The 16674-nt window shown below is 34.9% G+C and overlaps 1 protein-coding gene across 2 annotated transcripts; it reads right to left on the reverse strand.

The window, feature by feature from the left end:
• Positions 1-1335: 1335 nt before the first annotated feature.
• On the reverse strand, positions 1336-14644 carry LOC114530728. 2 transcript variants are annotated; one of them, XM_028552336.1, is made up of 13 exons: positions 14494-14644; positions 10679-10829; positions 8935-9063; positions 8568-8694; positions 8246-8310; positions 7363-7459; positions 7051-7217; positions 5730-5885; positions 5209-5373; positions 4629-4733; positions 3608-3712; positions 3354-3396; positions 1336-2474 (listed from the first exon to the last, which is right to left on the reverse strand). In XM_028552336.1, the coding sequence occupies exons 2-12, from the start codon at positions 10775-10777 to the stop codon at positions 3385-3387; spliced, it is 1227 nt and encodes a 408-aa protein (XP_028408137.1). In that variant the 5' UTR covers positions 10778-10829; positions 14494-14644; the 3' UTR covers positions 1336-2474; positions 3354-3384. The 2 variants fall into 2 exon arrangements, with proteins under 2 accessions (XP_028408137.1, XP_028408136.1); XM_028552335.1 differs by lacking the exon at positions 1336-2474 and having other exon boundaries at positions 2698-3396.
• Between the last annotated feature and the right edge of the window lie 2030 nt (positions 14645-16674).

Raw genomic sequence — 16674 nt, forward strand, 5'->3', positions numbered from 1 at the left:
ATGGTTATATTGTTTAATGTTTGTATATGAGCACAAAACATGCTTGAAACTTTACATAAGACAAGTATTTGATCATTAAAACAGCGTGGTTATCCATGTCAAAATATTTGATATTCATGACCAAAGCATGGTTATATTGTTTAATGTTTGTAGATGAGCATGAAACATGCTTGCCACTTTACATAGGACAAATATTTGATCATTAGAACAGCATGGTTATCCATATCAAAATATTTGACATTCATAACCAAAGCATGGTTATATTGTTTAATGTTTGTATATGAGCACAAAACATGCTTGCAACTTTACATAGGACAAGTATTTGATCATTAAAACAGCGTGGTTATCCATATCAAAATATTTGACTTTCATAACCAAAGCATGGTTATATTGTTTAATGTTTCTAGATGAGCATGAAACATGTTTGCAACTTTACATGGGACAAGTCTTTGATCATTAAAACAGCGTGGTTATGCATGTCAAAATATTTTACATTCATAACCAAAGCATGGTTATATTGTTTAATGTTTGTAGATGAGCGTGAAACATGCTTGCCACTTTACATAGGACAAATATTTGATCATTAGAACAGCGTGGTTATCCATATCAAAATATTTGAAATTCATAACCAAAGCATGGTTATATTGTTTAATGTTTGTATATGAGCACAAAACATGCTTGCAACTTTACATAAGACAAGTATTTGATCATTAAAACAGCGTGGTTATCCATATCAAAATAGTTGACATCATAATCAAAGCATGGTTATATTGTTTAATGTTTGTTAATGAGCACAAAACATGCTTGCAACTTTACATAGGACAAGTATTTGATCATTAAAACAGCGTGGTTATCCATGTCAAAATATTTGATATTCATGACCAAAGCATGGTTATATTGTTTAATGTTTGTAGATGAGCATGAAACATGCTTGCCACTTTACATAGGACAAATATTTGATCATTAGAACAGCGTGGTTATCCATATCAAAATATTTGACATTCATAACCAAAGCATGGTTATATTGTTTAATGTTTGTATATGAGCACAAAACATGCTTGCAACTTTACATAAGACAAGTATTTGATCATTAAAACAGCGTGGTTATCCATATCAAAATATTTGACATCATAACCAAAGCATGGTTATATTGTTTAATGTTTGTTAATGAGCACAAAACATGCTTGCAACTTTGCATAGGACAAGTATTTGATCATTAAAACAGCGTGGTTATCCATATCAAAATATTTGACATTCATAACCAAAGCATGGTTATATTGTTTAATGTTTGTATATGAGCACAAAACATGCTTGCAACTTTACATAGGGCAAGTATTTGATCATTAAAACAGCGTGGTTATCCATATCAAAATATTTGACATTCATAACCAAATCATGGTTAAATTGTATAATGTTGTGATATGGGCGCGAAACATGCTTGCTACTTTATATAGAAAAAGCATTTGACCATTAAAGCATTAAAACATGCTGGAAACTTTATATAGGGCTAGAATTAGACCATTTATAGCTTTCCACCGCGACCACCATTTCTGGCGTAAAGTACAGTATTAAAACCGGTAAAGAAACACGGAATGCGGTCGAAATTGGAGCACATAACTTATACAAATTTATATTTTATGTTCAAAGTTTCTAAAAGTTTCAGAGTTTGAGGCCGTTAGGCATCATAGAATAGTTTAATTAAATAAAAATTTCTACCCTCCAAAATGGCGGACTGCCTAACTCAAGGGCGATTTTCTAATTAACTTTATAAGTTACTTATTCAGTGTCAGTATATTCAATAAATAACAAGCAAAACGAATGTATCTTATTTTGGCGCAATATCCGCAAACGTAAACAAACCTAACAAAGTAAATTGTTATCGCAATCCTAAAAAGTTTTTTTATGTCGTTGGAAATATTGAATTTTGATTTAATTGAAGAAAGAAAATGTTGAGGACATCGATTTTCTATAAAGAAACGGGAGTGTGAAATCGACACCAATTCAAACGAACAATCAAAGTCGTAATGTTCATTCTTGTAAATAAATAATAAAACAATTATTGAACTCGGTTTTCGAATGATTTGAAGAATTATCAAGCCTTAGTTTCTCCAGCTGGCTAGGATTCCGCCCGCTGCTGATTTGTTAAAAAATGAAACGTCATATTATTCATTGATGTAGCAATTGAAACGCAAGTATTTATAATAAAGGTTTTAAACTGGCCTTGCATGGCTGGTATGGTCACCCTAGGGGTAAGAGTCACCCGTACCTGTTTACAAAGAGGGAAACCGTAGTGGTTGTCTCGGCCTCGGGGGTTAACTTTCCCAACCGGAGTAACAATGGTACCTCGGATCATATAAACACACCTAAGATAATTGAGATAAATTTCAACCTAGCCTTTTGGACCAGGAACTGGTCCCTAACCGCTGCTAATCTTCTTCTTCTTCTTCTTCTTGTTCTTGTTAGGGGGCGACGCTCTTTAAAAAAATGAAACTTGGCACAATTATTCTAAGCAATATTCCGCATCGATTGACGGAGTTCGAATTTTTACTTTTGACCGTTGAAGCAAGTTACAAGCAATTCTTGACTATATGTGCAGCAAATAATATATACATATCAATAATATTCATGCAGTCTATATATCATTATTATTCAGCCTATATATACTGTATAAGTAAACGCAAACAATTAGAAATACATTGTCCTCTCCATTGTTGTAAATACAATGCGCAGTTCCTGGTCCACTATAGTACGATCGTACTTGTTTACTCCTGAGTCCTGCAGTAAGTATCTACCTGATATGAACGAGTTTTGTGATTGTTTTTTTTTAACAAGAGTGAACAGTGTTTATGATTCGTTTTTTTATAAATCAATTTCCATGCATAGTTCATTGTGTTTTATTGTTATCAGCTTGTTCATATGTAGGTACGTACCGAGTCCTGAGCTTTCTCAGTCTAACGATGATGCTAGCATAATATTATGTTTTAAATTCTAAACTGTGATTTTAAATTCACTTTAAAACCCTAATATGAATATAGATATCTAAAAGTTAACTTGTATGCTGTAGTCTAATTTTGCACGCAATTCAGCTTTGCAGCTGCAATGTGTAACATTATTAATAATGAACTAAACTAATGATAATAACAATCATAAACTACAGAAGATTAGTAATAAAATATAACAGCAAACCACAAATAACTTGCGCTTCTTTTGAGAAAATAATTTCTCCACAAGAGGAGAGATTTCCCCACAAGTGGAAAGACGATTAGGTTGTTATTCTATAATTGTACATGCCGTATATGTGCAAGAAGAAAAAACATTTTAAAGGCCTATATAAAGTGCAGATTATAAAGTACCTTGATCCAAAGCGAACATGCGGGACAGATTCTACAAAGGAGTCTGTAAATAATAAAAATATTACGATTAAACATCGACAAAACCCAAAACCATCTATGCACGTTTCTGTTTCGAAGTATGAGCAACCAGCCGATATCAGGAACCATGGTGCTTAGGAAGCTCAGTTTCTTATAAGATGCTTTTGTAACCATATATTAACAATTATTTTTTATGCAAATTTATGGGGGAAACTTGTTACGATTGCATGTGATACCTCTTTATAATCATGTCTGTTTAGCAGTTCAATGTCTTCATTATGACCAACTTGTTCCCTATTATTGCTTTCTTCCTCCTCTCTGTGGTAAACGGTTCCCCCAGTCTTAAAAAAGTATTTTTTTTCAATTTGATACTTATTTTTACTGATTGCACCACCGCACACAGAGGGTAACGGGGAGGAGGCGCCATTTAGTTGCCCCCGATAGAGAAAAATAAACTTGTATTCTTCATTTTACTATGCTAACTTTTACTGAGACTTACATAGGGTCTCACCACTTTTTAAAGATCAAGTGAGAATAGTGATTACCAAGAAGTGACCTTTTTCTTGTTTTATTAAATATTGGTAAAATATAAAACGCTTGGACACCCTTTTACGAGGCTGAATTGCACAAGTTTACAGAACCCAAATTACACCAAAGTAGTAAGCACAAAACCCAGTGGCGCAGCCACCCCGACAATTTAGTCATGCTATGCTAATATTTTGGTGTTCATCGACTGTATTTCTAAAGAAATGAATAATGATAATAACATAAATTTTGCATAGCATGACCAAATCGTCAGGCTGGCTACGCCACTGACTAAACCTTCAAGCTATTTCTCAACTCAATTTAATGTTGCCTGTCGAATACTATGCAGTCGAAGTATATTAGTTTGCAGCAAGAATGAGGGAACGATGCGGGGGAAAAGGGATTTGCAGATTTTCATGAAAGGACACTCCTGTAGCGGCGTAAAATAAAGAATCTTTGCAAAACTTCGTTTGTTGGAAATCGTATCATCGTGTTTTCTCTCTCCAAATATTTATTTTTAATCTCTTGGTGTTTTTACTAGTAATTTTTACCATGTAAACGCTAAAATGAGCTACAAATGAAAGAGTATGTTGGCCTGGCCCCCATTACCCCTGCCGGTAAAGACAAGCTAAAAGGGGCAGGTGCCCCTCCTGAGCTCCTGCTTCGACTTTTCTGGTTCGCAGTATAATTTTCCTAAATGTACACTATGAATATTTCCTATAAATTTCGGACCTGTTGATCTTCCAATTTTGAAATTCTCCTTCCCTGCTCCTCCTTCCGTATTAATGATTCATAATCATCAGTTTTTCTTTTCAAGTACGCTTTCATTTCTTTAACCTGAAACAAAAAGACATTGTTACGCAAAGAAACTCGATTAGGGCATAGAAACTCGATTATGGATGCGTATTCAAATATGCGCCAACGAACATCTTTCATTTCGAAAGCGAATATTTTTACGGTTATATGAACATGAATTTATAAAATACTCCTAAATATACCCCTCGCCAGTAAGTTTCTATAAAAGGCCCGGGTGTAACCAAAAGTCAAGGTAATTCAGGCGCGATTTTTTCGCAAGTAATTTAATTCAACTGTTGGTGTTTGTTTTTTGTAACCGCGTCTTACCAGGGAAGTGTTTGGGGAGCATTTATAATATACTCAACTCATATTTGGGGTGTGTGATATGTTCAGTTCTGCCAGACGGATTTTCATTGTAAACTTTTTCACATACAAAAGAAATCCGTCGCTAGAACTGAAAATTTGAATAATGCAGTAGAGTAATGAATGACTGAACCTGACTTGCCGGTTTTTTTACCTTTCGCCAGATTTCAATTCCAAAATAAAAATGCATCAAAACAGCGAGCACTCCAAGAACACCAGGGAAGATTTGAACCTTAGTTTTTTCAGAGACTTTTTCTCCAATCACATGAGCCACTGCTATCAAACATTGGATTATCATGCAAAATAATATGTACTCATCCTGAAAAGAATAAGAATAAGTAATTTAGCTTCTAGGTACACCACACGTGAAGGCCGGCCTCCACTTTCACGTACGAACGCGCTGAAATCGCACGTACAGCTTGCGCGTTGACGTCCGCCTTGAAGGTAGACTATACAGTCCTGCTAGGTTAACGGACCGAAACAGGCCTGGTTAACGGACCGAAAGCTTTGCAGTAATAAATACTTACGTGGTGTACCTACAAGCTAATTTACTTATCGTTGATGTCACCATGGAAACTTACAAGATTAATATTAATGAATATATGGTTACTCAAATCAAAGGCAGAATGTACTACGAGTTTAGTTTAGTAGTTTACAGCAAGTTTATCATCTTACCAAACGGGTCAAATAGCTGACATTAGGAAAACGCTGTGATACCACAAACTTGAACGCGACCAATGTTAGGAGCAAGGTCAGCGTTACATTCAATCTGACGTCAAGTGAACTGATATCCACAGCAAAGGAACAAAATGTCAGTCCCAAGATGGAAAACTACATGTTTAAAAAAGCACACATACAAATCTACATAAAAGCAACCAATTGTGATATCGTCCTGCGGCAATTTATATAATTAATGTTAATTATATATTTTCAGCAATGACATTAATGACCATAAAAGTTTATCATGCAAGGATTTCGCAATCAAAGATGGCTGTCTTGTTATAATAGAATTATATAAGGCACAAGACAAAATTTGAAATTAAAGCAATTTCTGTCTTACATATATTGCACTTGCGGAGCTTGATGTAAGACGGTCAGAGACTCAGTACTGTTATGACATTTTTTTCATATATTTATATTACCTTTAACAGGTTCCCCAGTGTAACAGCTTTCAGCTTGATTAAGCAATATGACGCTGTTAATATGACGCGGTAACAAGTTCCAATTTAAAGCATGCAAACTTTGCGTAAATCACGTTTTTCACTCAGTTGGTTTTGTATATTCGTCAAGCACGGTCGCAATTGAAATTCGTGTCGTAAAGTACAAAATAAGGTACTCGTTTATAAGTATTTCGTAGTCGTCGCACCAATAGTGGATATCGTGGTTTGCGCATCGCTTCGACAAGCGGGACTGTTATGTAAGTTTATTTTTACAATTGTTTTAGTTTTAGCAATTTGCATGACCAGAGTTGAACGATCGCCTTGTTTCCATCATAACAGTACTCAGTTTCTGCTCGTCTTAAATCAAGCTCCACAACTCCAATATGTGTCCTATTCGTCCCATTAGTCATTGCCATTATCAATAAACAGTTTGAAAGAAAACCACGTGTCACCGGCCCCCGGTGTTCAACAGTGCAATGATGAGTTCCCGGGTTAAGTGGTTAATGATCGGAAGTTTACAGAAACAAACACGCGTGGTGCACCTGCAAGCTAATTTTCATTATTAATTAATATTTTTTAGTGCTAGAAAAGTTGATATCGTGGTTGTTTATCTCATAGAAATATTTTATCGAATTTTTTGGAAATGTATGATAAATTATATATTTCTGAGGCCTGGGTTAAACGCCCATTTTCGACGCGTCGATTTCCAATGCAACTCAAGCGATAGATAAAACTCATTAACATCTCATCTAGTAATGACGCGACCAAAATGTGATGTTTAACCAAGGCCTGATAGTTTTATTTTACTGACGAATAATAACAACAGCAAAACCTACCACAATAATAACAATATTCAGTAGATAAAAGTTTGGTATTCTTTCCACATGACACTTGATTTTATAATTTGGGTACTTCCTGTGTGTGCCAGATAATTGTTCCTCTTGTTCATTTTGTTCAACAATACTAGCCACAACATGGGGATAAAGTTTCCACTCGTGACAACCTGTGCGTATAGAAAATAGCAATTATGATATAGAAATCGTTCACGCATTTTTCGTGATTATCAAGATTTTAGGATAATTTTTCTTATTTTCACCGTAGGTTCAATCCACTTTTCCCTCTGCAGAAAGCACCTGAAACATGTTTACCTGTAAAAGTGTCCACCGTAATACTATCTTTGACGTCACTTTTTTCGAAAGACATTACTTCGACAGGCCAGTCCGAATCCAAATTTATACAAAGACTCTACATAACGAAATAATTGAAATGTACGAAATTACAAAAACAAACTTCACTGCATCGATTCTATAAACTGTTCCATGGTAATGGAGTAGTGGAAGGATGAGGGATAGAATTGAACTGGAAGCATTAAAACAATCTATCAATATACTTTAACAGCTGAGCGAGGTTTGTTAGGAAAAATATCTTCTTCTTCTCAACATAGCTACTTTGGTAATATTTACACTCGAAAGGGATCATCACTGAGCAGGTGGGAGCCTTCAGTGGGGTCTTCCAAGTTGTATAGTTAAAAAATGCTTTGGCCTTGGCTGAAAAATGATGTTTCCAACACCAATTTGTGAATTTAAAAAAAGACAGCGTAATTATAAAAAAGACCAGAAAAACGGACAAATGAGCCATATACACGATACGTGTGACGAAAAGCAATATACTATAGTTTAGGAAACTATTAAAAGGAAGAAGGAGATATAGGGCTCCGGCTGCAATTAATTAAAAGGGCACTTTAGTTCTTCGGTTCCTTCTCTCTCTATTTTGTGCCTGACCTTGAATCTTTCCAATACTTTTTCATAGCTATGTGAGTGACATATGTCATAGCCGTAATAACTATATTTAGCTTATTAAGCCTGCATGGGACAATAACAATAGAACGGATTGACAGGGAGACATAATATAGATATGTAAGAGAACTAAGAAGATTATTAAAAACAGGCTTTGTAAAATATCATATAAAGGAATATAAAATATACAATTGGAACAAAGAGTGAGAATATCATAGTGAGTGAGTATAATTACCTGGTAATCATATGGAAAGTAACGCAAGTCGAAGATTTTCTTAAATGTTCCAGCAGCAAATATATCTTAAAAAAAGAGAATAAAAAGTTTTATTGCTACAATATTTTTACAAAACCTGACTTCCATATCAAATTTTTAATAGTGGCATACGCGCGTACACGTTCGGAAAATTTTAAATGCTTAGGTAACATGCATGTATAAAGATTTAGACTTTTACGTGCGTAAACGTGCGTATGGAAAACGCATAAGTAGAAAACAGTCTTTAGCTGTCCTTTTTCTGCGTAAGATAATAACAGTGAGGTGAATAAAGTAGTAAAATTACTCATTTTGACTGTCGGAATGTTATCGTTTGGTTCATAAATTAATTCATGAGTATTCTTCAATTTGTCCACGGTCAGTTGATTTTTGAAGTTGACTCTTGGATCCCACTGCTCGTTCCACACGACATCCTAAAACGGAAGGATAATAAACAAATATATCCAGTTGAGTATAAAATTCATTCCGTCTGAAGCCAGATCCTCGACAAAATTGACTTATCATTTATTTCATTTCGTATGACTTCGAAAATTGAAAAATTTGAGCGGAATATTTATAGGCCCTGGCTCCAAAGATTCATCGATGTTCTGAATATATTTTCTTGGAAATTTGTTTTATCGTAGAATGTATTCATACCTACACAGCGATCTTACCTTTTGTTCCTTTCCTCTCAGCAGTGGTTCCTTCCATTTCAAAGTCAAAACAAAATTCGCATAAAAGTGTTGATGTATATTGTCTATGTCACCAACCGTTTTAAATTTTATCCGCACTGAGACAAACACCTATAAAATATCAGTTTGTTCTGCATAATGACATAAATCAATTTTTTAATCTGGATAGAGCCTCGACTATTAATTCACTAAACTCAGGTTGCTGGTGTAATGGAATTCTGTATACTAGAGGTTTAAAGGGTCTTAATTTCGAGTGGAATTATACACACTTGAAAAATGAGTCAACTATACAGGGTGTATAAAAAAAGTAGACAATTTTGAAATGTTTAGAAAACTATAAATTTATCAAAATATCTCATAGATTTGTGCTAGTATAGGTACTTTGGCATCTTCAGGTCATTCTAACACTAAAAACAAACAGAAAAATTAACCTCGAAAAATGGGAGAGCGGTTTGTGGAAGCATCATTTTGAATGGCTTGTGCAAACATGAATGAGAGGTTTAAAATCCAATTTGAATTCAAGGACTGAACGTTTGGGTATTTGTTTACAAAGAAACGAAATTTCAGAAATTTTGATGAAAATTAAGTCAGCCGCGCAACTGCGTAAACGTGGGCTTTTTTCCGTTTAACTCGCAGCTTGAGTAACTTTTTTCATGCACGAATGATTTCATGCATGAATGATTGCTCCCGTGATTAAGCTAACAATGGTGTTGTAAAAACATTCTTGTAAACTGCAGCTCGAGATGGACAACGCACGCCAGGATACTGTTCTTGAAACCTTTCCAGCACTCTCGGCACGTTCCTGTTATTACAGTGGTATTCCGTTACCAAAAAAGCTCTCTGCTGTGGAGTGTACTGCGGCCTTACCATTTTTCAAATGTTTGATAAAGAAAAACAAGCTAGCAAATGAATTTGAATCACAATTCCAAAACAGGACATCCCTCTTGCATTCCCTCAGGTGTAATTAACATAGCCTTTTATTAAACAAAAGAATGAAAACAGAGTATTCACTCTTAGTTTAATCACCCGAGCAATCACTCGTGCATGAAATCATTCGTGCATGAAAAAAGTTGCTCAAGCTGCGAGTTAAACGGAAAAAAGCCCACGTTTACGCAGTTGCGCGGCTGACTTAATTTTCATCAAAATTTCTGAAATTTCGTTTCTTTATAAACAAATACCCAAACGTTCAGCCCTTGAATTCAAATTGGATTTTAAACCTCTGATTCATGTTTGCACAAGCCATTCAAAATTATGCTTCCACAAACCGCTCTTCCTTTTTTCGAGGTTAATTTTTCTGTTTGTTTTTAGTGTTAGAATGACCTATGCCAAAGTACCCATACTAGCACAAATCTATGAGATATTTTGATAAATTCATAGTTTTCTAAACATTTCAAAATTGTTTACTTTTTTTTGATACACCCTGTAGTTCCTGCCTTGAATTTGAAGTGTTTAAACCTCTAGAATTTACCTGCATCGAGTGAATTGGCAAAAATCACAATCGGAATGCTATATAGCCTATATGCCCATTTACCTGCGATAGACATTCAATTTTGGGCACGAAAAATTTAATGCATGGTGTAGACATACAGTTATGTTCTGAAGTTTTTTGTTTGCAAAAAGTTTTCAACCTTTCCTCTAAAGTTTTAAAATTTTTAAATCGACATATGTACCATCTCCCAATAGTTAGTGAAATATTCTATATAATATTATACCGCCGTTATGATACCTTGTTTTCTCTTGGAGAGGGGCAAATCTCATTTCGGATTGACTTGGTGTTTTGTTTTATTTCTTCAAGGATTTGCACAATTTGAGCATTTGAATCCATGTCGAGTCCGCGACATGTGCAGAAAATCTGTCAGTCAGTCTCGTGTGTTGCTCTAAATTAAAAAGCATGAGACCAATTTGTTGAAATTCGTCTACGAAATCCATGTTATTCCAAAGAGTAGCATGAAATTTCTCCTCCTCAGACATGTTATCACAAGGCAGCTAAACTATCGGCTCACATGCACCTCTTCTGTCATCGAGTCTGATAAATTTTATATCGTGCCTTAACCTCGGAAATCGAGAACATATTATGTGGTACAAGTACTGTTTTGCATGGATTGGAAAATTTGTATTTAAGGCATAATGTCAATTTGATTCAATAATATATATTAATATATATATATATATATAATAAACTATATATATATATATATATATATATTATATATATATATATATATATATATATATATATATATATATATATATACACCCGTTTGCAAAAACGTTGGCCGCAGATAGATATATAGATAGATACCCGAAATCGAATTAGAATTGCATATGTTGTGTAATATGATTGAAATCCCATGCAAATGTATTCATATGCAATTCTAATTAGACTTCGAGTATCTATCTATCTATCTATCTGCGGCCAACGTTTTTGCAAATGGGTGTATATATATATATATATATATATATATATATATATATATATATATATATATATATATATATATATATATATTTATTTATTGCTTAATAATATTTACAAATCGCTACTCAGAGTTTCACGCTAATGCGATTTTCAAGCGATTGAGATACTACTCTCTAAGCTCTAACGGGTTTGTTTGGTTCGCGTTCTGGTTGCTGACGCGGTCTTCTTGCGTTTAAAATTCCACGCGCTGAATTTGTTTCTGTGACAGCATTTCGAGAAAAGCTCATTTCGTTTGTTCAGGAGATTTTCCGACTTTGACTTTATAATTTGAAGCTTTTCCTCTGTGCAGAGCTTGCAACGCTTTCCGCCCGGAATATAGGCTTGTGCACGCTTAATTATTGACCATTTTATAGCAAATTCTTTGCAGGCATTCTTTAGTTTCCACACATATTTTGATAGTTCAGTTTCCGATGAATATTGGAGGTGCCTAAATGATTTAATGTGGTTTCCATATCTCTCTTTAAAGGTGTTTGATGTCATTCCTATGTATGTTTTCCGCCCGGAATAGCAATACAGTAAAAACATACATAGGAATGACATCAAACACCTTTAAAGAGAGATATGGAAACCACATTAAATCATTTAGGCACCTCCAATATTCATCGGAAACTGAACTATCAAAATATGTGTGGAAACTAAAGAATGCCTGCAAAGAATTTGCTATAAAATGGTCAATAATTAAGCGTGCACAAGCCTATACTCCGGGCGGAAAGCGTTGCAAGCTCTGCACAGAGGAAAAGCTTCAAATTATAAAGTCAAAGTCGGAAAATCTCCTGAACAAACGAAATGAGCTTTTCTCGAAATGCTGTCACAGAAACAAATTCAGCGCGTGGAATTTTAAACGCAAGAAGACCGCGTCAGCAACCAGAACGCGAACCAAACAAACCCGTTAGAGCTTAGAGAGTAGTATCTCAATCGCTTGAAAATCGCATTAGCGTGAAACTCTGAGTAGCGATTTGTAAATATTATTAAGCAATAAATAAATATTTCTGCTCTGTTACTTTGTTATCATCGAGCACTCTTCATATTAACAACAAAATTGCATTTCTATTTATTTATATATATATATATATATATATATATATATATATATATATATATATATATATATATATATATATATATATATATATATTTATTGAATTTATCTTAAAATATTGTCGTCGCTACACGGTGTTTCACGCCTGACCTTTTACAGTCAGACGATCTTCAGGCGACAAATACAGGATTGAGTTCAATCCTGTATTTGTCGCCTGAAGATCGTCTGACTGTAAAAGGTCAGGCGTGAAACACCGTGTAGCGACGACAATATTTTAAGATAAATTCAATAAATGAATCGCTCTACTTGTAATTAGTATTGAGCACTCTTTTATCCATTACAAACAATTACATTTGGATATATATATATATATATATATATATATATATATATATATATATATATATATATATATATATATATATATATATATATATATATATATATATATATATATATATATATAGTACTGCTCAGAAGTAACCTAATGCGACGAACGCGTTCCAGAACCTGTTTTGAACGCGTTCCCGAACGCGTTCCAGTGTTTTCACATACACGCTTCGCGTGCCTTCGGAAATTCCGAATAAATTATCGAACTGGGGCCGGTTGTTCGAAAGATGGATAACTTATTCAACGGATAAGTCCTATCCAACGGATAAATCTGCTATCCAGTGGATAGTTATTCATTGGATAAAAACGCGTTGCACGAAGCGTGGATAGTGAAGTGGATAGCTATCCAATAGATAAGTTAAAATTTACCGGAAGAAAACAGGATTATCCTGAAATTTCGTGCCACAACGTCAGCTGTTGCTAAGCATTTACAACATTGAATTCATAATCATTACGAATTCTTGAGTATAGTTAATGAATGGAAAAGACTTAAACAAGTGATTTGCTCGAACTTTGCACTTTACATCATAGTGATTTTATTAATTAAACACATTGCAATTTTATTCCTTGACCTTGCAACGCTTTGCCTTTCGGTTCCATAGCAAATTTAGGAACACTATTTTAATGTTCGTGAATTAAATTACTTAGATATAGCAAGTTTCCTTGGAATAGGTTGAATCTTTCTTTGCATATTCGCGTTTATAAACTGATTAGAAGCGTATAGTAAATTTACCGCCTGTTATAAATGCGAGGATCTCCAAAAAATCGCCGCTCGGAACGGAATGTGTAGGCAACGTGAAACGCTGCTGCGACAAATTGCACTTCGAAAACATTTCTAATAGTGAATACAATCATGATGTGTATTAGTTTGTTGAAACACAGTAACAGGAATATGGTATTTTTGTCCTATTTTATATAAATGTTTACAGTGTTACCTTGTATCTTTGAATTTATCCACTGGATAGTGGATTTAAACCACCTCCAGACCTTGGATAAATTTATCCGGTAGATAGCGATTTTTATCCGCTGGATAAAGTTATCCAAGCTTCGTGCAACGCAAATCACACGCTGGATAAAACTTATCCGTTGGATAGCGACTTATCCGTTGGATAGCGACTTATCCACCTTTCGAACAACCGGCCCCAGCTAGTCAACATGCTTATGCCACGGTTCGTTAATTCCGCTTTTAGCATGCGGGACAAGCGCTACTTTACTTCGCGTAAAAATAAGCGCATGTGTGGCTTGTGTATCTCATTCAAAAATGATAGTAATATGTATGTAGCATCTTGAGAAATTCGGACTTGATGGCCTTAGGATATGCTATGCTAAACCAACGCCAGTATTTGACAGGGAAAACGCTGTTAAAATTAGATGACTCTTATTGCCGTCTTTGATCAAAGAAACTTTCGGTAGTTAATAAACCATTGTTTTTAGTTTTTAGTTTGTATACATTTAAACAGTGTATACAGTAGTCACGGTAATTACCGTATTTCGAATTGTATTCATATCATACTGTGCCTTACATGTAAAACAATTGAGGTTCCGATATTGTGAAACGAAGGTCTGAATTATAATGATCGACCGGTGCTCTCAGCTAAGCTATTTCAGTTAACAATTGCATGTTTGTTCATACCTGCACTTAATTCATTGTTGGCGACAACACAGCAGCATTCAAACTGTATCGAAGTCCATTTTTGTATTTTGTGTATGAATTTTTAGTGATGGACTTTAATAATAATGTGTAATAAAGTGGCAAAGAAGTTTGCTTGTTGCTTAGCGTTCGTTTACACGAACAACAATTCATCACATCTGTGACAATGACAATGTGTAATTATTCATGCTTGCCGGTTTTGCATGATATCTTGCGGGCTATCATTAAAACCAGGAACGGGGAATCAAGGAACGGAGAATGAGGAACGGGGGATGAGAATCTCCGGAATCTTTAAAACCCGGAACGAGAATCTCCGGAATCTTTAAAAACGGGAATGAGAATCTCAGGAATCTTTAAAACCCGGAATGAGAATTTCCGGAATCTTTAAAACCCGGAATGAGAATTTCCGGAATCTTTGAAACCCGGAATGAGAATTTCCAGAATCTTTAAAACCCGGAATGAGAATTTCCAGAATCTTGAAAACCCTGAATGAGAATCTCCGGAATCTTTAAAACCCGGAATGAGAATCTCCGGAATCTTTAAAACCCGGAATGAGAATCTCCGGAATCTTTAAAACCCGGAATGAGAATTTCCAGAATTTTGAAAACCCTGAATGAAAATTTCCGGAATCTTTAAAACCCGGAATGAGAATTTCCGGAATCTTTATAGCCCGGAATGAAAATTTCCGGAATCTTTAAAACCCGGAACGAGAAACATGTAAACAGAAGGATCGATCAGAGCAATAAGATAAATCCCGTTCTAAACAAGTTGTGTCATTCGATATCAACTTTTTTGACATAAAAACAGTCAATGTATGATTAAATGAGCCTGCCTCTTGAATTCTGTCGTTGGAATTTTCCAGATTCGGTCTAAAACGTGAAATAATGTTATTTGAATAGCCATTCTACAGTGCTACTTCGCACACGATTTGTTAAATCAATGTCAAATCTGAAATATCGTGAAAATCAAGCGTTATCGGAGTGCTTCTTATCCAGGCGAAATATTGGACCATCACCGAAGCCCTATTTTCTGTAATAATGAGTTTTTCTTCGCCTCGTCGTGGTCCTTGTCCTCGCTGTCTAACCAATATATGAAATGGACATTGGAAATTGGAATACACTGGACAAGTGGCAGAAGGCATTCAATACGATCGAATTATGAAATTAATACATGTCCACATCCGTGGAAAAACGTTACAAAGTGAACTATCTTTTGTGTAGTCAGGTGCATCATATCTTCTGTGATTAAAGCTGTTAAAATTAAAGTAAGTTTTATCAAACCTAATATTACTATTAACAACCCTAAGCTGAATGACAATTGAAATGTCATATATACAACAAAGTGAACACTTGTCAACCCCTTTGGAAAACAAATAGCTAGTGGCAAACCAAGTGCTGCTTTTTTATAACCAAAGACCATGGTATGTGCTGAATAAACAAGCTAAATTAACATTGTTATTGGTAGGCCTTTGATTTCTTTCTTCTGAGGAAAGGTTAATTATGGTTATAATTTCACTTGTTCAAAAGCTGCTCAAATTTTTGGTGTGAATAAATTAGATTGGACTGTCTATGTGCATCCTACTGGCTCTGGTGGAAAAATGTACCAAAAATGTTTATAAATACACTGAGAGTACCCGTCAAACCTGTAACTACAATTATAAGCATTGAAATGATAGGGCAGGGGAGAGGGCAGGGGAGAGGGCAGAGGAGAGGGCAAGGGTTTCACCGTTTCAGTGTTTTTCAGTTTAATATAAATAAGCTAGAACTGAGTGCTAGCTTATCCAAACTACTCTCAATATTAATAGTAATATTAGGTTTGATAAAACTTACTTTTTAACAGCTTTAATCACAGAAGATATGATGCACCTGACTACACAAAAGATAGTTCACTTTGTAACGTTTTTCCACGGATGTGGACATGTATTAATTTCATAATTCGATCGTATTGAATGCCTTCTGCCACTTGTCCAGTGTATTCCAATTTCCAATGTCCATTTCATATATTGGTTAGACAGCGGAGGACAAGGACCACGACGAGGCGAAGAAAAACTCATTGTTAGAGAAAATAGGGCTTCGGTGATGGTCCAATATTTCGCCTGGATAAGAAGCACTCTGATAACGCTTGATTTTCACGATATTTTAGACTTGACATTGATTTAACAAA

This window comes from Dendronephthya gigantea, unplaced genomic scaffold (assembly GCF_004324835.1).
Source record: "Dendronephthya gigantea isolate DGI-Jeju-01 unplaced genomic scaffold, DenGig_1.0 000065F, whole genome shotgun sequence".
NCBI lineage: Eukaryota > Metazoa > Cnidaria > Anthozoa > Malacalcyonacea > Nephtheidae > Dendronephthya > Dendronephthya gigantea.

What these genes read in the sequence shown, in the direction of transcription:
- LOC114530728 (XM_028552336.1), bottom strand. Translation starts at nt 10,777, where the DNA reads ATGGATTCAAATGCTCAAATTGTGCAAATCCTTGAAGAAATAAAACAA. An exon ending in TACGGTGGACACTTTTACAG is followed by an intron (nt 7,218 to 7,362) that starts GTAAACATGTTT and finishes CTATACGCACAG; the next exon opens with GTTGTCACGAGTGGAAACTT. An exon ending in TGAATATTGTTATTATTGTG is followed by an intron (nt 5,886 to 7,050) that starts GTAGGTTTTGCT and finishes TTAAACATGTAG; the next exon opens with TTTTCCATCTTGGGACTGAC.